At 41.0% G+C, this 23,139-nt stretch overlaps 1 protein-coding gene across 1 annotated transcript in view; it reads left to right on the forward strand.

Moving 5' to 3' along the window:
* LOC111872937 (zinc finger protein interacting with ribonucleoprotein K) overlaps positions 1-23,139 on the forward strand; it is a 486,178-nt gene that overhangs the window by 103,026 nt on the left and 360,013 nt on the right. Inside the window, exon 3 of the mRNA XM_023867237.2 lies at positions 22,490-22,696. Coding sequence (XP_023723005.1) covers positions 22,490-22,696 — 207 coding nt within the window. The remainder of the gene's footprint in view (positions 1-22,489; positions 22,697-23,139) is intronic.

A 23,139-nucleotide genomic window follows, 5' to 3' on the forward strand; every position in this document is an offset into this window, starting at 1 on the left:
ACAGCGAAATAATCTATCTTAATTATGACAACCATAAGGAACATAAATACACTCTGTCGGAAACACGTGGATAATTTAAGTGGTTCTGACGATGGTCTATAACACACAGAATTACTGAGTTTTGAACTTTTTCCATCGTCCGGTAAGTAAAGTAAAAGTAAAGCTATCCCTGTAACAGGCCGTGAAGGCCCATAGGGTTGTGAGACGTTGAGGGTCCCACATTATCTAGACAATCGGCTCAAAGATGGCGGTAAGGTTGTCAGCCTTAAGCGCCGGCCGCGCTTTACTCCCCAGGAAAATTATTTAATTAATTCCTGGTACTCATTTTTGTTAGAGGCTGAGTCAACCCCAGGGCCATAGCGCGGCTGGAAGGATTAGGCAAATTGAAAATAATCCAATGACCTCATCAGGGCTTGAACCCACGACCTTCCGGCTTCTAGCATAGTGCCTCAACTAACTACGCTACCGCGTACCCCTTTTCCATCGTCCGGTATTGTAGAAAATAGAAAACACGACGGTTCCGAAACTGGATCTGTTTCCGTCTTCAGGTAAGGGGGGGAGACACCTACTCAGTTTGGCGCCTTTAAAAGAAATCTAATCTCAATCACTGAAAGACCCCTGTCAGGTGGTTAAATAGCTGTGTAAATCTGATAGGATTTGTCCAGTGATTGAGATTAGATTTTTCTAAAGGGCCCAACTGAGTAGGTGTCTCCTCTCCTCTCACCTGAGAACGGAAACATACAGTTTCCGAAATGTCGTGTTTTAAGTTTTCTATGGACTATGGAAAAGGTCCAAAAGAAATAAAGGCAATAAGACGGTACGGGAATTAAAAAAATTAGGTAACCAAGAGGATGGAAAGTAACTTAACGAAAGATTTTACAGCAAATCTGCACTCCCCGTTTAATATCTTAAATACGATTGAAGTTTAATTAAGGGAAATTATAGTAAACCTTTAAACACATTTTGGTTGGAAGAACTGAAAGGAGAGATAGACGAGAGGATAATATCAAAATGTATTATTGAGAAATCAGTTGTCTAGTTGTGGATTGCATTCAACTGGTAAGATAAGGCCCAGTGACATGCCTTTGTAAAGAAAATGATTAATTGTGTCCATGGTTTATGCTGACCGTCTTACAGTATATACACTTTTTCACCTTATTCTTCACTTCCACACTACATGTTTCAGCACTAATGTGCCATCCTCAGGTGTCTTTATGCACGTTAAACTATTGTACTGCATGCCATAATGTCTTCATTCTAAAATGATTAAAATCTGTGTTCGTCATATAGGACGATGAATTCCAAATAAAAAAACTTTCCAGGATTCTTCCTACGTCACACTCAAACACGCGAATTACGCCAATCCTCTTTTATGTGAGCATTCTTCCTACATATATTTATGTATCGTGTTCTGTGTTGTGTCTTGCTCCTGTTACTGCATGCGTTGTACTGCTGGATCTGGATCATCGTCCTATTTGACGAATACAGATTTTAGTCATTTTAGAATGAAGACATTATGGCATGCAGTACAATAGTTTAACGTGCATAAAGACACCTGAAGATGGCACATTAGTGCTGAAACATATAGTGTGGAAGTGAAGAATAAGGTGAAAAAGTGTATACACTGTAAGACGGTCAGCATAAACCATGGAAATGAATCAGTGTAACAGGACGCTAAAATATAACATGATTAATTGCGCTTTTCACCGATAGAGAACGTCTGGCTTGGCTGAGCAGTTGTAATCTACCAACGAATATTGTAACGATAACTTAAGAAAGTTGCGAGAAACGTATAAACTGTGGAGCTTCTCGTTACGTAACTTTCTCATTCCACTTTTAGCTCTCTGTACTCGAATATTCTCTTCATCTTGGGCTTCCTATGCGTACATGCAGAGCACTGCTTTAAAGTTTGTTAAAGAAACTGAGACTTTAGGTCTGAATAATCAGTGAACTATTTAATTTACGTCGCTAGTTTGTGTAGGTAAGAAGTTTTAGCAATAAATACGAGACGATGTTCAGTATTCCACAGTAAATGAAAAAGTAAAAAGACTGAAAGAAGGTTAAATAGAAACCAAATTTCTCTAAACTATTTTGACTGCAATTTACTAATGCGATATAGAGCAGAAGAATGGATAATTATATAAGCTTCTAACACGTGATTAGGCCTACAACAGTCAACTTATTGCAGTCAGTCTGCAAGATAATACAGTAATTGTTTTGTGAACTCTAACATGAAGAGTAAACACTAATAGAACGGGACCTGATGTATTTGCCAGCAATTAATCACACAACCATTACGTCACCAGCTGCTGACGCATACAATAAAATACGTTGAAACGCATCGTAACTAAATGACAGCAATAGTAATATGAGTCCATGGTAGCTCAGTCAGTGTAGAGACTAGGCTATAGGCTGGACTGTCGAGGAATAAGGGCTGGATTCCCTGTATGGCAAGAGATCTTTCTCTTCTCCAAGGGGCACAGGCTGTCCCTGGAATCCCTCCAACTTCCTACGTAAATGGTGGTCCTTCCCTGACGATAGACCAATGGGAGTATGAACTCGACCCCTCTCCTCCATCCATTGTCAAAGTACTAAGATTGCGTGGAGATACATCTTCGCTCTCCCATATACCTTCAGGGCGTAGTGTTTTGTTAACTACTGAGACATCTGTACCTTTTTGCTTCCAGCAGTATTATCACGACGAGAAAGACGATTATGATGATGATTAGCAATTTTGATCTTTTGGTTTGTATATTTATAACAATTTAATTGGAAGGTACCAATATGAGCAATTAAAATTTCAATACAGAGTAAAGAATTTCTAGTAAAAATCTGCTATATCGGTTGCAAGTAAGACAGCGACTAAAATAGGAATGTTAGATTTCGACTCACTTTTTGATGAAAGCAAAAGAAAAACAAAGCCTCCTCAGAAAATCCCGGAAATGTGTAGGCTTGGTACTTGGTACAGAAATCATGTGGACATGGCTCACGTTGTCGTTACAGAAATTGGGCCAGAGTAAAACACTGAGATATTTTTATACCGCAGCTCACTAAATGGAATCTTCAAAAATATACTTCCAGATACGTCATAAAATTAAAAAATTTCAGCAACACATGAATTTTCTGAACTTATAAATGAAATAATCCAGCTATTCATATGAAAATCCCACTATGTGTAAATTAATTGATGCAGTATATAATAATGCAATACATTATAATAAAATAATGGAGTGGAACTTGCACACGCATACACTCACACATATATACTCTCACTCACACTGATACACTCACGCTCGCACGCACTCACGCACACACGAACACTCTCACGCACACACGTTGTTGACCCATTCATTTAAAATCTTTAATCGTTCATATTCACTGGTTAAATTCACGAGAATAACAATTTTATCATCGTGCAATTTGTGCAGGACAATTGTAGCACTTCATTACCGTCCAACTTCTAATGGAAGGAAGCCTTCCAGCTGTTTATGCACGTACCCCACCTGAATACCTTGAGGTTCATGGTGTGCTTTGAAACTTCCTGATCAGGTGGCTCAATCCATTAGGCATTTGCAGCTGCTGATGCAACGAATGCCGTAATGGAACATCAAAACTATTCATTCTGCTTGCACTTGGTGATAAATGTAGGAGTACATCTGCGGAATACTTATAAAGTACCGCAGTCTTTAGCAACCGCCTTCCTTCACTTGTTTGCCCTTTTTCATATTGTGAGTGACTACTGTATTGAGGGAGTTTTGATTTATTTGGAACTTAGTTCACAGCCCTTGATTCGCCGACCCACTGACCGACGCCTGACGAACAACTTATGCCTATCTAACTGCAAGTAAACAATAATTCTATTAAAGAACTTAAGTGACCCTCGTCTGACCGACTGAATTAATGACTCACTGAACGATCAATGAATTAACAGGCTCAATAACTGAACTACTATTCGACTGTCTACTTCACCCATTAACCGACCAATAAATTATCTGACGATCTAAACCGATTGGCTGACTCACGGGCCGACCGCCCGTCTGAGTAATTAATTCAGTTAACTTAATTAACAGACTGAATAACAAATTCTCTAAGCAATCAACTGACTTGGTTAACTAAATCACTAATCGATGAATAAACTGACGGTCTAACTACCTGACGGGCAGCCGAAGTAATAAGTTTATTTAACGATGTTTTATCAGCCGCGTATGTCACATAATGTTATTAGATAAGATTATAAGAAGTGTTGGATGTGGAAAGTACAGTGCAAGTTTCTCAGGAGTGCCTGAAAGTGACAGCGAACACTATCCCCAACCACGTTAACGGAAGCGTTTTTGATCCTGAATCAGATCCCCGAGCGCAGGCGTGGGAAGGTCAGACACACAATGCCATGACCTCGTAGCAAATTACTTTCCTTGTTAACACAGTTTCAATGAGACTCTCTACTGACTGACTAACCAGAAGTTTTCGTTCTGGAATTTCTGCCGATATTTAGCCCATTAAGAACATTACTCATGGACATTACAGCAACATAATCTTACTGTCTTAGTTATTTCAGTATTAAGGCCGCGCCATAGCTCAATCGATTACTCGCTGGCTTCCCACCGCGGCGGCCCGTGTTCGATCCCGGGTCAGGTCAAGTGGGATTTGTGGTGGACAAAGTGGCGATGGGCGGGTTTTCTCCGAGTACTTCAGTTTCCCCTGCCAATCTGTTATTCCACAAAATTCTCCATCATCATAATCACCCGGGGCAGGCTACATTAGGCCAATCAGTGGCAGCTGTGCCGAGTAGACCCAGTTGGACTCAACCCCCCACTAAACGAATTTTATTTCAGTATTATTATTGAAATTTTCGTAAATGTCCAGTGACTGCACGGTAAATTGTCATATTTAAATCACTTGTTCTGGTTATTAGTACAATATGCTTCGGTCGTACATGGTAATCTTCAGATGTCATACATATTATAATCGTTATTATAAAAAACGGCGAAAGACATGGTGCATGTACTTTCTCATATCCGTTGTACGTGACAAGGAGAAGAGAACTTGTTTTTACCAACCATTTCATGTTTTTTTATTGCTAGTGGGGTGGGACTAAGTGCCTTGTACTGCGGCCACTTCTGGTCTATTGTACCAGCCCCAGATGATAGGTGAGGGTGATTGTGGAGCAGTTGGTGGAATGAAGATTGGCAGGGGAAACCGAAGTACTCGGAGAAAACCTGTCCCAGCGCCACTTTGTCCACCACAAAACCAGCTTGACCAGACGCGGGATCGAACTCGGGTCGCCGCGGTGGGAATCCGGCGATTAACCGCTTCAGCTATGGCGCGGCCCATTTTCATGTTATTTTTCTTTCTAACAACCATCACATTTATGCACGTTCAGTCGGGTAATTTTCTGCTGATCCTCACCAGCACAATCATTCTTGGTTCCGAGTCCCGCGAGATATATGACCATACCTTACTGTTGCTTCTTACGCACTATCGGATGATTTTGCCTACATACATAAAAAACTAAAACACTCCGTGGCCTGTAGTCCGCAAGCGAACTATACCGACCGAGCGACCGCCGCTTGTTGGCGAAGTTAGTGCCAACTCTAGTTGATATAGGGTGTCACGTGGTCAGCGCAATGAATTCCCACGGCCGTTTATCTCGGTTTTCTAGACCGGAGCCGCTAGTTCCTTGAAATATCTCCTCAATTATCCTCACGAGGCTGAGTAGACCGCGTTCCAGACGCACCACTTCCCAGAAAATCAGGTAGCACCGGAAATCGAACCCTGGACCTCTGGATCTGTAGCCAGGAACTTTGACCACTAGATCATAGAGGCGGTCGTATATGGCATTGATAATGTTGGATCGAAGTCGAAATAATTTTCTCATTGGACAACAGATGTAATCCTCTGAGGTCTCATAAAATTTGCAATGCAATTGGTATTTGTTTTGAAGTACTTTATTAGTTTCTCTCGATATTTCAATGACATAAGAGCAACTTTTTTTATACATTTCTATGGCAACCAGTATTTCACAGAGAGATTGAGTGGATTCTCTTCCGTCAAATTATCTGGCATTAAAATATATAGGAATCAAATATGGTCGGCGTTTCTAAATGAATTACCTCGTTTGTTTGTAGAAAAAATCATTTGGGCTAGATAGGGCTTTTTATTTGTTAAGGTCTAGTTGAAAAGACTCGAGAGAAAAAATTATTTCAATAATAATAAGGTGCAAAACTACCGAACTGACTCACTGTCCGTATATGTCGCCTAAGGTGAAGAGAGGTTATACCAGATGGCACTAGTAACTGAAACACTGGACACCTCAGCTTGGCTAATCAAGAGAATGCTTTGAGTGTGCAGTATTCTATTGCATCGTATTTACTTATGGGGAAATGCTACTCGACCCTTAAGCCTCCAGGTTTTCTCGGACTCTTTTAAGAGCTCGACCTTAACTACAACCCCCCCCCCCCCCAACCCCACCCCCACGGCGTACACCAGTAATCAATGCTCTTATAGAANACAGGCCTACAGGCGCTACTCCAGTAGTAGATTGCGTAGTGCACCATTAATCACGTCGATTCTCATATCCTGCCAGAGTTTTCACGGACAGCACAATGTCATTCAACTCGCAAGCAGTGGCCTTGTTTAATTAATCATTGCATTTAAACTCTCTGTGTCTCGATTTTCTTGTGACTATTTTTGTCTTGAAAATCATACATCTACGCAGTCTCCAATCCCAAGTGGCATATTGATTTACGTACTTTTCCAATAATATAGAAACACAAACAAGTAGACGATGGTCCATCAGTCAATTTTACAACATTAAACGGAAAACTTGTAAGGTATGCCTTTATACAAAAAATACTGGTATTTCGGCGCTTAAACTCTGATATTGTGCAACAAAGCTTTGTGTTCATAACTACGAGACCTTCTAAAATTATCACTTTCATTAAACCCACTTATTTTCAATATAATCTACTTTCACTAACACATTGTTAAGGTGGTCGAGAGGAGAGATGAATGCATGTATAGAACTCTAACCTTACATTCGTGATTTCACGTCACAAACAATGGCAGATACGGCACAGAATTCACAGTTTACAGTTCACCTTGACTTTCTATATTACATGCATAAGAAGTGAAGATGTGTTGGGAAAAATATTTGACGGTTTAATGGCACATTCTTCTTCTGATGTTAGGGCCTATTCTTTCCACTCTGACTGCTTATCTATTATAATGCGGTTTTACTCTCTTTCATTGTTTTATCTTGTTAACAGAAGAAAGTGTTGGTTTCTTTTTTAAAATAAAAAATATGTGAAATTTTCCAGCCAGATTGAGTAGCGAATGGTGTGAGACACTTGCACTTGTTTGGGTTCTCTGCTATGTTGTCAGTGGCAGACAATTAGAGCAACGAGTCTGGGAAGCAGCTGATGAACCACCTATTACATTAGAACAATTGTACTTGTCTTTACCAGTGGGAAATCTGGCATATATATATAATCATGGAAGCTAACAGTTTCTTAATTTTATAAACATCAGAGTAATTCTGGTATAGAAATTAAGGTAGCACATTTACGGTCCTCTGATATTTAACCCATATTATATAATTTACTTACTTACTTGCTCATGGAGCTGAGCCCTTCTGGAGGAACCGCCAATTCTGCAGCTACTCAAGAATTTCCCAGAATTTTATGGAATCCAAAGGTTCATTATCATGTTCAGAAGAGCCCTCCACTGGTCTCTATACTGAGCCGGATCAATCCAATCAATACCATCCCATTCTAGCTCTCTAAGATCCATTTTAATATTGTTCACCCACCTGCGCCTTGGTCTTCCTAGTGGTCTCTTTCCTTCTGGCTTTCCCATCAATATCCTATACGCATTCCTGGTCCCCCCATTCGTGCTACATGCCCTGCCCCCTCGTCCTCCTTGACTTGATCATCCTAATTATATTTGGAGAAGAGTACAAGTTATGAAGCTCCTCATTATGCAGTTTTCTCCAACCTCCTGTCACTTCATCTCTCTTCGGTCCAAATATTTTCCTCAACACCCTGTTCTCAAATACCCTCAGTCTATGTTCCTCCCTTAATGTCAGAGACCAAGTTTCACACAAATACCGAACCACAGGCCTCTGTAGTTTCACTTATCTAGAGTCTTCTTGCCACACTTGAGTCAAAGTTAGGCTTTGCCTTAATTGCTAGCCACTCTCAATCTGATGTACAGCCTCCCCGTTTCAGATGAACACGCTGCAGTGTTAACTGCTGTAGTGGGATAGTTTCTTAAAACCGCCCGCTGAGAAGACCGTACTATATTTCCTTTGAGGTGACTATGGATTGAAAGCAAACATGGGTCTATTCCGAACAAGTAGCCATGAAATTCTGGCCTCCTATAGATCACAAGTACGAAATCATTACTCCAGCTCGGTTCACAAGTTCTCTCTTGCAATTGAATAAGCAGTCATGAAAACAATATACACAGCACGTATGCAGTGGTACAGTTCATGTGTCTTATTGTTTTGTTAATAGTTAGTTTTGCTGTGGCATTCATAATTATGCAAGCAATTTTTATTATTGATGATTTTATTTTCGGATGGAATTTATTTTATTACTGTGTCCATCTCAGGCTAGGTAGCATCGAATGGTAGGGTGATTTCGGAAAAAAAATAATTGAAAGAATTTGGAAAGAAGCGACCGTGGTCTGATCGTGGTATTACTCCAGCATCTACCTGGAGTAGCTGAGGAATTTCGACGGAAAACCTCAAGTTCGATAGCCGGTGTTCCGGCCAAGATTGGAACCGAGTACCTCCCGAATGCTTGTCTGCAGCATTACCGATGCTGCTTGGTCTGCCGAAACTTGTCGCACACAATTTCTGGACAGCCTACTCCACTGACAACTTAAAACTAAGTAGCCTACAGGTTGAACCTACAACAAAGTTCAAATCATATCATCATCGGTCTGGTAACGTCAGATTTTATGGGGATAAGTTCGTAGGCAGCTACAACATATCCTCATATTTATCACAGTAGTTCCTCCGTTTTGTTTGTCCTGCAATATTTACTGAGATGTATGATCTTTCTTTATCAACTGTTCACGTTACACAGGATGTTCCAGGAGGAAAGTCAGTATTCTAGGATGCAATTTTATCTGTCATTATAAGTAGAAAATACACGCACGCACGCACGCGCGCGCGCACACACACACACATATATATATATACATACTCGTATGTACGTGTGTCCTATTCCGAACGGTTTCCAAGGTAGAGTTATTTCACCGTATAGTACATGTAGGAGAGTCAAGATGAACTCAGACGAGCAACACGCCGTGTCCTCACACAAGTTGCAGTGTGAAATGATGTTGACGGTGGAATCTTCGAAAATGTTTTATACCAGGTAAACTGTACTAACTTTTCCCCGTAAACGATAAATACTAGTGTTAGAAACAGTACATAACATCTCTTTTTCATCGACGGCTTTGGAACTGTACAGTGAAATAGCTCTATCCCAGAAACCATTCGGAATAGGATACATATATTTTGCTTAGAATGGCTGATACTTTGAACTTTCTTCCTTGGACATTCTGTATGAAAAGGTCAGTGATAACAAAGTAGGTAAAGCGACAAACTCTGCGCTGGAAGCCCGGGAATGATTCATAGCACAGTATGTTTCTCAGTGGCTGTGGACCCACCTAACACAAAACCAACAGGCCCCAGGGCGCACACTAATCTGGCTGCAGAGAGTGACAGTAGGTTACAGTAACGGTAACATTCTGGACTTGGGAGGTACCCGGTTAGAATATTGGACGGTTTACAGGCTCCCCTAGCTGAACTGTTCCTCTGTCCTTTTCGGTTTCTTCAGGCAAATGTCGCAATACTTCCTTGAAATAGACCACCACTCCTACCTCCTTCCAGATCCTCATATGCTCTGTGCTCATTAATATCTTCACATACCAGGAACTGGCTAACCTGATCAAATTTCTCATGATTTTTCTTTGTTCCTACAGGTAAATCCAAGGGTAGTACTTTAAATTTGGCCACGACTGTTTCCTTCCACATGGTTACCTATTCATTATTCACTAATCGTTGTAATATTCAGCGCTATATCATCTGAGATACTGACAGTATCCCAAGTGAGACCATCTATCTACGTGTACTATCGTATTTACGCATGTATAGGCCGCGTGCGTGTATAGGCTGCAGCACAATTTTCAGACAGAAATTATAGAAAAAATAATTTTCTTGGAATATTATTTCAGGAGTAGAAATTATTCCGAAATAATTATTAATATAATTTTTTTTAAATGAAGTGTGATTGCGAATATTTCGAATATAAGCCGCACCCCAGTTTTCCTCTTGAATGTTTGGCAAAAAATGTGCGGCCTATACATGCGTAAATACGGTATATATATTCCTCTTGGTCCCACTTCAAGCATAGGACATCCGTGAAATATTTCGTTTCAATCCAGTTCTTAATCTTAGACAATCGGTAAGATTCCTTGGACGGGGGATCAGCCCGTCGCAAGGTCGCTACCTAACACAAGAACGGAATAAACGCAGACAAACATCCATGCGATCCATGCCTTGATTGGAATTCGAAACCACGATCCCAGTGTTTCAGCGGGCGAACACGGTTCATGCCTCAGACCGCGCGGCCACTGTGATCGGCAAATGAAACCATACAAAAAGGCATGTTCTTATATCACTGAACGCTACATAGCTTTTGCATTTACTACAGAGTGGTTCAGATGAATTGAAGTATCATTTGAGCGCCTGCAAATGGTATCACGGTCAGTCACCATTTTTTTTTCCCACTTGTTTTCCCGGCCTTGCTCACTACCTCTGCACACAAAAAGGGCGTTTAAGTGCGCCATGTACTTTAATTCAATTCCGCACAGTAGCACATTTGTTTATGCCGGGATTTGGTCTCGCTCCGTTCCACTCTGGCAGGCATGCTACGGTCGAGGAGAGATAAAAACGCGCACACACGATCCAGTCAGATTACAAATACGCACCATCAGTTTTACAGAAAAGAAAAAAGTGCTAAAAATAATCAGAAAACCTTTTTCATCATGAGTACAGTGAAGTTCGTCTCCCTCACTAATTTCTTGCTTCCATCATATAAATAATAACAGCCCTTGCATCTCTTCTTTATGCATTATAATGTGGTCTCTTAGAACAACAACAACTGAAGCAGTTGGTATGATTTTAGAATGACGTGCAGCTCCTCACCGCAATTATGTGGCTACTTAATGATACAGTATTCCAATCAGAGAACATCTACACGAGCTAAGGGGAAGGCCCAAGAAAAGCAACAAGGTAGCAGTACTGTTCCTTCTACCAGTCTTACGTCCCCCACCACTTCCTTCACTGAAGCTTTCAAGGTTCAAGGCTTCGAAACTGCAGACCGGTTAAACCTAATTTTTCTTGACGATAGTGTGCAACAATGAATGTAACTGTCAAATATAAGATATTGGTGGGAAAGCCAGAAGGAAAGAGACCACTCAGAAGACCAAGGCGTAGGACGGTGGACAATATTAAAATGGATCTTAGAGAGATTGGATAGAATGGTATGGACTGGATTGATCTGGCTCAGGATAGAGACCAGTGCAGGGCTCTTGTGAACAAGGTAATGAATTTTCGGTTCCATAAAATGCCGGAAATTTCTTGAGTAGCTGCAGAATTGGCGGCTCCTCAAGAAGGGCTCAGCTCCATGAGTAAGTAAGTAAGTCGTTTTGGACGTTTTACATTTTTCATCATAGTGCGCTTTTCTAAAATACAGCTTTTCTCAAACTGGGCCTGCCTCCGTCACCTGGTGTAAAGGAGGAAGCTGACGGTGGTTGCACTAACAAGTGTTAGTCTCCATGATGTGGCACTGGAAGAATTTCAAGTCAGGGTTCCGTAATCGGCCCAGATGAGTAGGGATATTTTCTCTTTTGCGTCAGATGAGGAAAGCAGATCCACTTTCCTAAACCTCGTACATTAAAAAACTCAACACGGTAGTAAAAGCTAAAGGTAAAATTCTCCTGGTGTTTCATTAATTAAGCAAGACACTATGAAGTCCTAAGATGGTGTGGAGGTATAGTTCCACCATTCTTGACCTCGGCACTAGATGGAGGTGAGTGGTTCACGTTCCTGCCTCTTTTCTGTTCGAAAACGAGCCCCCGGTACCAATTGGATAGGAGACTAATTGAGCTGCACAGCCGTTCTGGGCTCTGTGGCGTAGAGAAAAATCACTTTCCCTTGCCGAGAATCGAAACCTGGCCGTCCAGCTCTACCGGCTGAGCTATTCCGACGCCTCACAATACGATAGGAAGTAACATAGTAGTCCTATTTATTGAAATCGGTGCCCATGCACCCCTGGTCTGCTGTTTTACTGTCACTAAAACACGCAATTTATGTAGATGGTAAGGACATTTCTTGTTCTAATGGATGAACACAGTTTTAGGTGACCGTCACTGGAACCTGAGAAACAGGAAGTAACAGGAAGTTGCAGAAAATTCCTTCACGATTAGCTTAAAATTGTTGTCTTTATCTGATATTATTTAGGTGACTAAGTCAAGGATAATAAGAGCAGCGGGACATGTAGCATGCATGGAGAACGCAAAAGAATGTGTAATTGTGCTCGGAAAAATGTAAGTGTATTAAATATCTTCATTCAACATTCATCAGTGGCTCTACAGCTCTTCGTTGGGTCTTGGCCTCTTCTTCAGTTTCGTAAGCCCTTTTACACAGGCGGCAGGACTCCTTGGACGAGGGATGAGCCCGTCGCAATGCCGCTACCTACCCAGGACAATACAAACACAGAATAAACGCACACACAGACATCCATGCTTTGAGTGGCGTTCGAACGCACAATCCCAGCGTTCGAGCGAGCGAAGACAGTACATGCCTTAGACCAAGAGGCTACCGTGACCGGGTAATAGACCTCATACGGAACATATTTAATGATGGAAAAGTAATATAGTGTTAGAGAAATTGTATGTTGGCTTGAGAACTGGAATGCACTGGCTCAGAATCGGTTCCGGTGGCGAACTTTAATGATTATGATAATATATTTTCGTCTTCCATAAACCAGAGCCTTTCTTCACCAATTAAGTAATTGTAAAATTTAAGGAAATAAGCTTAAGAAGATTGGTTTACTTATTGCTTGCTACTTACATGGCTTATTCTTCTACCCTGAAGATGGAAGCAATTTGTCCTTCCTAACGGTATGTAAACGACTACCAGACTATATGGCGTCACACCCCAGAACATAGCACACTTCATAGCCACCACTGTGAGAACCTCAATCTCCAAGAAGTGCACCTACCCTGAAGAGGGAAGCAGCATATCCCACTGTCCACACAGTACCCACTCCAGTCGGAATCCTAGTTCGTCTTGATGTCGAGCCCCTCTGATGGCCCATTAGTAGATTTTTTATCCAAAGACTTGGCAGTTAGTGTATTCGTTAGAAGACTGAATATTGTGGGAACCCAGAGGACAAAGATCTCAGAGGTTACGACTGTGAAAACCTAAAGATTTACGTTTTCTAAAAACATAAGACCTTGCAACATAAAGTTAGGTTCTTATAATCTGAGAACTGTGGCTTTTTCTTCTGTTTATAATTTAGGATTTATGGTAGCTCGGAGAGATATTTTTGAAGACGCCTTAAGTAGCCTGAGTTCGATTTCTTTGTTGTCCATCACGTCAAGATAAGTGTCCGGACGCACCAAGTCTCCTGTCTGTAATTTGACTATAAGAGAAATAGTTGCTTACTCAGCTTCGGCGATCAGGAACATGGCCTGAAATTTATCTTTGCCTTTCTTAAAAGAGTTCGTGCTTATTCAATTGTCGTCCTCTTTGTTTATTAGAGATGTGCTTAATTTTGTAATTTTATGAGGTTTGTGGGACCGCCTCTGTGGTCTAGTGAACAGAGTTCCTGGCTACAGATCCAGAGGTCCCGGGTTCGATTCCCAGCGTTACCAGTTTCTCTGAGAACTAGTGGGTCTGTAACGGGGTCCCTCAGTCTCGTCAGGATAGCTGAGGAGCTGTTTCAAGGAAATAGCGGCTCCGGTCTGTAAAACCAAAATTAACGGCCGTGGGGATTCGTTGCGCTGACCACGCGACACCCTCTACCCGTTAAAGTTGGCACTAACTTCGCCGACAAGCGGCGATCGCTCGGCCGGTATGGTTCGCTTGCGAACTACAGGCCACGGAGTTTGTTTTTATGAGGTCTGTGACGGAGTTCTCTGTCATTTTGTGGCACACAATACAATAATTCTGTCTGGAAGTCCACTCCATATATTATATAAAGAAAGCTCTTTGTTTATAGTTTGTTCTTTATTAAGAATATACTTCATGTCTTTAGGGGCTGTTATATTTCTAGATCCAATATTTATATAATTTTTTCATGTTTTCTATTCTGGACTGCAATGAAGGCCTAACTACACGTCTTCTATAGAGGACAGTGTATATTATCCAATTCCATATTTTGCGTGTTCTGTATATTTCTTTGCCGATTATATTGCCAGTTCTGATGACTAAACGTAACAGCCTCCACACTGTTAGAATGTGAAGCCCCATAATACACGCCACCAGTCTTGTACTCTGCAACAAACTGTAGAGAGACATGCAGTATTTGCTTACTTGTCTCCATGCCGTTAGAATTAACCGTGCTATTTCCTAGGCCACGCTGTAGTGCCTGCAGCATCTCCATTGTACCTATGTTTCAATGTTCCTTTCATAGACGATATTCTGATCTAATCGCTGGACGCGCCATTGATATGAGAAGACTATTGTGCGAAGTACTACTTCTCTGATCAATACACTAATTGAGACGACCAAAAGTTATCTCTTTATTTTCTTATGTTCCTTCCTCTCCCCTCCCTACCATCCTTCTTCTCTACCTCCTAGTCATTTTCTTTACTTTCCTTCTACTTCTTCATTTACCTAATACATACTTGTAGTTCAGAGTATGAAATGATAAGGAGGATAATTGACAGTTGATTCTCTTACGTTTGAATGACTTCTTTGCTAAACACAGTTGAACATATATTTAAAGGTTAGGACGAAACTCAATGGTTCTTATATAATGTTCTTAGTTGTAAGAAATAATCAATTATGTTCTTCACAATATTTATAATTTTTTTGTGGGGGGACAATATCATTGAATGAGAGATGTTGATTTTGTGTGATGAGAGACTGGAGATAGAAGCAAATAAAGGATCTTTGTAGCTGTGTTCTCAGACAAACACTTAAGAGTAATGAAGTTCCAGGTTTTCAATGGAGTATAGCTGTTAGCATGTTTCTATAAAAGGTCCTTGAGCCACGTTAATGAAAGACGAATAATAATCGCATGAATGAGAGTCTATTGTGGACCACTTGTTCCTGCCATGGCAATTTTGTAAGAATCCTATTATCAAGGCTCGTAAAATGATCTCGATCGACATAAATTGTGTGATTATGGGTGACTCGTGGCCAACGATGGCTTTAATTTTAAGTTTATGAGGTAAGTCTAAAGAATGGATAGTTCGATCATAAGAAGCATACGAAGAATTTTGATTAAATTTAATATATACGACACTTATCACAGAACATTTTGTAATCAATATTATTATGTAATATAAAAGAACGCAAAAAAATCCGTGATTTTATTCCGCAAGCGAATTATACGGACCGAGCCATCGCAGCTTATTAATGAAGTTTGTGCCAAATTTAACGGAGAGAGGGTGTCATGTGGTCAGCGCAACGGATCCCCACGGCCGTTAATCTCGGTTTTCTAGGCCGAAGCCGCTATTTCCTTGAAACATATCCTCAATTATCCTCAGGAGGCTGAGTGGACCCCGTTCCAGAACCACTACTTCTCAGAAAATCTTGTAGCTCCGGGAATTGAATCCGGACCTCTGGAACTTTAGCCAGCAATATAGGCTTATTAATAAAAAGATTCGTTTAACGGGCATTGTTTTTTTATGTAAGTCTATCTTCATCCTTCACCCCCATTTCCCCTCTCCCTTATCCCTTTATACTTTTATCTCCTCCCCTCCCTCCTCTGTCTAAGAATCCAGACAGAACAGTTTCGAATATATAACTGACACTATCTCTAAATTACGAAACTTGTGCTTTAGTGCTAGGTGGTAACGGAAATAAACTGCTGTTCCTAGATGAAAAACCTCAGAAGCGCGAGCAGTAACCAGCCGCTCTGTCATAGAGTACCTGGTAATACTCTGTGTGCACTGGGCTTCGAGTAGCAGAAAGTCACTCGAGTATTGGAAGTTGCTTTAAGTCACTGGGGACAGATGAATATCTTATTTGGAAGTCTTGAAGTGTAGGCCTATATTCGGAGCAATCACTGTAGCCAATAACTTTTCATTCCAGTATTCCGGTAGCGAGTTTCAATTTGTTAGATTAAAATCTCTACGCCGTAAATTTTAACACAACATGCTGAACTGTGCTCAAGATGGAAGAATCATAACTAGTAAGAGTTGCATTATATTTTATTGCCGCTGAAACAACACACAGAATGTTACGGCGGAATTAATCCTGTATTTCAAATGATTTGTAAAATTGTAGAACTCCTAGTCGTACAGTGGGCATTTTGACTCATAAATTACAGAGATAGAATAATCTTAAGAAGCAATGGCGGAAAAATAGAAGCTCGTTTTCCATTTGTTAAAATAACAGTTTTATATGTCCATTCTACTCCGATTATATTTCATGCATAAGTAGTAGGCCTAAATGACATGCTACTTAAGAGACAGCCTATCCGTAGGCCTATTTTAATATTATTATCCATAATATGAATAAACTCAAACTTCATTTGATTCTAGTAAGGAGGTTGGCCTATAAATAAACACAGAGAAAACTAAGTATATGTTGCTGTCTCTTCACCAAAATGCATGACAAAATCATGACAAAAAGACAGGAAACAAATGTTTTGAAAATGTGACACAGTTCGGATATTTGGGAACGACTATAATAAATCAAACCATGATTCCGGAGAAAATTAAGAGGAGATTGAACTCGGGTAATGCTTGCTACCATTCAGTCCAGAACCTTTTGTCTTCTCGTTTGTTGTCTAAAAACATAAAAATTAGAATATACAAAACTATAAATTTGCCCGGGGTTCTGTATGGGTGTGAAACTTGGGCTGTGACATTAAGTGAGGAACACACAGGATGTTTGTGAACAGGTTGTTGAGGACAATATTTGAACCGAAGAAAGATGAAGTGAAAGAAGGTTGGAGAGAACTGCATAATGAGCAACTTCATAATTGTACTCTTCTCCAAGTATAATTAGAATAATTAAATCAAAGGGGATTAGGTGGACAGGGCACGTAGCACGAATGGGGAAGACGAGGGATGCATATAGGATATTGGTGGGAAAGCCAGATGGAAAGAGGCCACTAGGAAGACCAAGGCATATGTTGGTGGGCAGTATTAAAATGGATGTTAGAGATATAGGATGGTATGGTATGGATTGGATTGATCTGGCTCAGGATAGGGACCAGTGAAGGTCTCTTTTGAATAAGGTAATGAACCTTCGGGTTCGATAAAATGCTGGGAAGTTCTTGAGTTGCTGCACAATTGACGGGTTCTCAAGAAGTGTTCAGCTCCATGAATGAGTGAATGATAACATATGAATTTAAAAATGCATTAAAATACCTGCTTAAATTAACAGTAGTTTTTACGAACGTATGTTTCTTATGAAGAAAGCAGTCTTTTGGGATTTGGCACCGTGTATAAGTGGTAACCGACGTTTCGGAGGAACGTATCGCCTCCATCTTCAGGGTAGAAGAAAATATAAGAATTCTGCAAGCAGACCGTCTGCTTTTACCGGTTCTCACGGTCTCTTCGCTTGCAGAATTCTTATATTTTCTTCTACCCTGAAGATGGAGGCGATACGTTCCTCCGAAACGTCGGTTACCACTTATACACGGTGCCAAATCCCAAAAGACTGCTTTCTTCATAAGAAACATACGTTCGTAAAAACTACTGTTAATTTAAGCAGGTATTTTAATGCATTTTTAAATTCATATGTTATCATTCACTCATTCATGGAGCTGAACACTTCTTGAGAACCCGTCAATTGTGCAGCAACTCAAGAACTTCCCAGCATTTTATCGAACCCGAAGGTTCATTACCTTATTCAAAAGAGACCTTCACTGGTCCCTATCCTGAGCCAGATCAATCCAATCCATACCATACCATCCTATATCTCTAACATCCATTTTAATACTGCCCACCAACATATGCCTTGGTCTTCCTAGTGGCCTCTTTCCATCTGGCTTTCCCACCAATATCCTATATGCATCCCTCGTCTTCCCCATTCGTGCTACGTGCCCTGTCCACCTAATCCCCTTTGATTTAATTATTCTAATTATACTTGGAGAAGAGTACAATTATGAAGTTGCTCATTATGCAGTTCTCTCCAACCTTCTTTCACTTCATCTTTCTTCGGTTCAAATATTGTCCTCAACAACCTGTTCACAAACATCCTGTGTGTTCCTCCCTTAATGTCAGAGACCAAGTTCCACACTCATACAGAACCACAGATTACTCAAATAGTAAACCTACGAGTATTAATATTAAGCGAATTTACAACTGAAATAAATACATTATTCTGACCAAAACTGGATTCGAGCGTATAATCATCTGGGGAAGAGCCCGACTTCCTAACCCCTGTGTTGAATTGAATTTTATTCTTCAGTTATAAATTCATGTTACTTAAATATGATGATAATAGCAATAAGACCCGGAAGTCTGTTCAGTAGGAAAGTAGGCTTCATGAGCTCTATCCAAAACGTCTTATTATTATTTAGATATTACATTGTCACGTGTTAGTGACTAGGCACGGGGTTTGGACTGGTAATTGGATTTATTGAACTCTTACAGATCGTAAATGCTAGTCATTATATCGCTCTCGCTAATTCACTCACTCAACTGCTCACTACAACACACATTAAGTTTTCTCAGTCTGCCTTCGCTAGCCGTTGCTAGATTACGGCTCGCAACAATATAGATTCCTCAGCTTCCGTGTTCACCTCATTACCGGCTGAGGACTGTCTCACATCTCACTCATCGCTCCAACTCTCGACTCTCAACTAACTAGTCAGAGTCAAAGTCACATTGCGATTGACGGTCAGTCACTCAGTCAGTATGTCTTGGTGTCGAGCCCCATCTGAAGTTCATGACCAGATATTTATTAGTGTTTGACAGTTACGATCCTGTTTTTGTGGGGCTCCCTCTCTGACGATAGGATAGGTGTGTCTTTTGTATATGTTGCTGGCTCTTGCCAGCGCAGTCTTCCTCGGGTCCGAGTCCCTTGTGACTCAAGACCATATTTTACTCTCTCCGACGACTCGCAGGGTCACGGTGGGTGCATTCGACCCAGCCTCCACACGGGTGCTAGTCTTGTTCGTATTCACTACATAGACTCGTGTCGGACCGCACAGAAAACACTGTCTCCAACATTTACTCCCTTGCTGAAATATATTTGCTGCCTAGGAACGGCTCGCTTTTTTGACATAATAGCGTATTTACTGTGCCATTTCCTAGCAATGGATGATTTATCTTGTTTCGCGCATGTCCTGTTAATGACTAATGTGCGCAGTCGAAGACAACTATGTCAGCAGAAGCAGAGTCGTTTTCATTTTGGAAAAATCGCTGATGCTGTCTGAATCCTCATACTCTTCTACGTAACTACTGCTCTGACATGAACCATGAGCCGTTCTGTATCTGAGTGCGTTGAACAACGCGAGTCGGAAAGTAACTTGTCCCTTCTTTAACAGCAATTCAAGATATACGTGTAAGATGCTGAAAAATAATTCCATTCTTGGTGTGACTTTGATTCTTTGGTTTTTAGCGGTCGCTAATTAACAAGGTGACCATAATTAGTGTTTAGAATGGTAGTAGAAACTGCTTCTAATTTGTTCTTTTAATTTAACCCTTTTTTACATAAATTATTTATTTTAACATTTCCTACTGCTTTTATTTCAAATCCCCATCTTAAATCCTAATATGTTACTCACATTTTGCATGCAACTTTTATCATTCAGGCTAATTACTAGTTCCTAAAATCCTGCTAACTTTTTGAAGCGTAGTGGGCACAACTCGTACATGTACCACCTGACATTGAAAGCTCTCCATTTTTCCCACTGAGCTTCATTCTCCCAATATATCGCTGTTATTTTCTTCGGAGCAATAACTCATGGGAAAATCGTAAAAGAAAAGTTCTAGTGTTTTCGGTGGAATAAAAACTTAATTTTTAAATACGTACTATTAAAGGTAAAGTTGTTTCTGTGCTTAATTAATTAAGCACTACGCCATGGGGGAATGGATATATAGATCCATATTTTCTTGACCTTGGAACAGGTTGAGGGTGATTGGTCAGCTTCACGCCTCCGGTCGCTTTACTTCCGGGGAAAGAAACCTCGGTACCCATTTTATAGGAGGTTTGGTAAGCCCCAGAGTCGGTCTGAACCATGTGTAGAAGAAAAAATTCTTGCCCCTAATGGGACTCGAACTTCGACCCCTCGAACGTCCAGCTCGTAAACAGTCGCTATACCGTCTGCACTACCCCGGCTCGTAAATATATTTGAATACTTAAAGTTTTAGATGATCAATCTGTTAATATTTTCAGTTGACTCGAATATGTAGGCCTATTAAATTCCAAATAACCAAGGAAGCTGCTTTAAAGGTAATGTTTCTCATTTGTATTCGAAAGGTTCTCGGATCGAATTTCGGCCAGGACACTGATTATTCTGACTGATCGGCTTCTTGTATACCCCATTCCTTCAAGAAGTTACTGCAGTAGTACCTCAAATTGCCGGTCACGGTAGCTGAGCGGTCTAAGACATGTACTGTCCTCGCTCGCTCGGAAGCCGGGATCGAGGGTTCGAATCCCACACAAGCCTTGGCTGTTTGGTATGTCTATATTCTTTGTCTGTGTTGTCCTGTATTTAGGTAGAGGCCTTGCGACGAGCTGATCACCCGCCCAAGGAGTCCTACCGTCTGTAAAATGATCAAAAATGAATACAGTAACAACCTCGACACCGTAGGATATAAGAGGAACGGATTAAGTAAGCAAGCACCTCAAATTAAGCCACTATCCTTTCGATCCTTATCCTTTCGAATTCACTGTTTACTGCCACCCAGTCATTCGGTGCTGCATGGCCGGAGTTACTGACGTCATTAAACGAACTACAAATTTAATGCCATACACCTGTAACGTATTTACGTACAGAGGTATACACGTAGGCTATATGAATAATAATGCGCGCACACACACAAATTATGCTGATGTACAGTCACGTCCAAGCCGCTGAGAAACACTATGTAGGCGAAGGTCCAGGCGGGGAGGCAAGCAAGCAGCGTCATGTAGTGTAATGCAGCCTCTCTTCTTCAATCTAGATTACATAAAGCGATAGAGACCTGGACTGTGGCCAGCCCTCCATGTGCAATGTTACCTTGTGACATCACCGTAGCTGCTGGCCCCGCTACTTGTTTCTGTATATAATAACAAGAGTCCTCATTGGTCAAGATATTTGTCTTAGTAGAAGGGGCCTCACTCCTTATTGGCAGCAAATCATTCTTAGGCACCGCCTTCTTCAATTTTTCTTTATTTTTTTCCCACTCTCCCTATTCATTGTTATTTCACCTGTTGCTATAGTTTAGGTGGAGTAGTTTGGGCGGGCGGGAAGGAGGGGGGAACTTCTTGAGGGGACCACGTGGTCGGGCGCTTCCTCTCCAGTTCTTGGGCTGGGTCTTCAGTTTGGTTGCAGAAGCTGACCACGACGGAGGAAGGTCAATAGCAGAGTAGGCTAACATTACGGCTGTCATCCGCGTGTGCTCTGCAAGTGGTGACTCCGTGGGCGGTGTCGGTGATGTACCAACGAGTGACCTTGATTAGTGACACTAGTTGCACCATCGATAAAGCGAAAGATTTTGGATTGATGCTGTGAAACATTTCCCACAGTTGTGATTGTGTGCCGAACATTTGACTGTGTATTTGATTTCTATTCACCCTGTGTGCTTTCTTGTTAAAAACTGATCGTAACTACACACGCTGATATTACTTGAAGCTGCTACTGACATGTGCTTCACCAGCAGCCAAAGGGCGAAATATAGTTGAACAATTAAGTATTTGTGTGAAACGACCTAATTACTTTGCAAACTTGTACGGTGTATGTAACTATAACGTGCAGAATATGTATTAATTAATGAATTTATTTACATAGGAACTGCACATAGTGTTAATGAATTGAATCAAAAAGACATTCATCCATGAACAGACAATTGGATAGGATGTTACTAATCGTGTAAATATATTCTTTAAATGTCTTATTTACATTGAACGATTCATGGTGTTAACCTACATTACCTGTTCTGAATTGAAATTGATTCAGTGACCTTGGAATTGTAATTGAATTCTTCCGCCATCCTGTGAGCTGCTTCAGAGCCTATTTGCACTTGGAACGAAAAGGACTTAATAACTATCACAATGGAAACGTGTGTACTGATTCCACAGGAGTTTTCCTTGGTTTTGACGGCGGGACCTGCACCAACTGTGTCAGCGACGACCCCGGCGGTGGACAGGAACGCCAATAAGTTGCCAGAGATGAGGGTCAATGTATGGACCAACGCTCGTATCCCCCAGGGAACACTCATCTACCCCTTCCAAGGAACCATTCGTCTCGATAAGCTGGAAGTTTACAGCTACTTGGACGACAATGACGTAAGTAGTCGGATGTTTGTTTCATTCCTGATCACTGTGGCTCTTTCATACCCTCTCACAGCGGACTGGATGCTGTGAAGCGGGAAGTGGGGGGGGGGGGAAGGGGCAACACTTCTGCCCTCAGGCAGCCAAGGTTTGACTGTGAATGTACATTTCGTCAGCAGAAGTTCTGTGTTGAATATAAGGCTAAAAATCGAGCTAAAAGAAAAAAATAAAACAAACGAGACTCCAGTTAGAAGATGACTCAAAGATGATCAAAAATCTTTTAGAAGTTCTAATCTTAAGTTGCGTCCTTGGTCCCCGAGACGCCGTTCGTTAGTGTCTCTTCGTATAGGGTTGTGACGTCTCAGCGTTCCGTAATTCATGCTCAATGAATATGTAAATTTAAATTATCCAGGAAATAAAAAACAGATATTCGCATATATCCGGTTAAAGCACAATAG

Source organism: Cryptotermes secundus, unplaced genomic scaffold, assembly GCF_002891405.2.
Source record: "Cryptotermes secundus unplaced genomic scaffold, Csec_1.0 scaffold407, whole genome shotgun sequence".
Lineage (NCBI taxonomy): Eukaryota > Metazoa > Arthropoda > Insecta > Blattodea > Kalotermitidae > Cryptotermes > Cryptotermes secundus.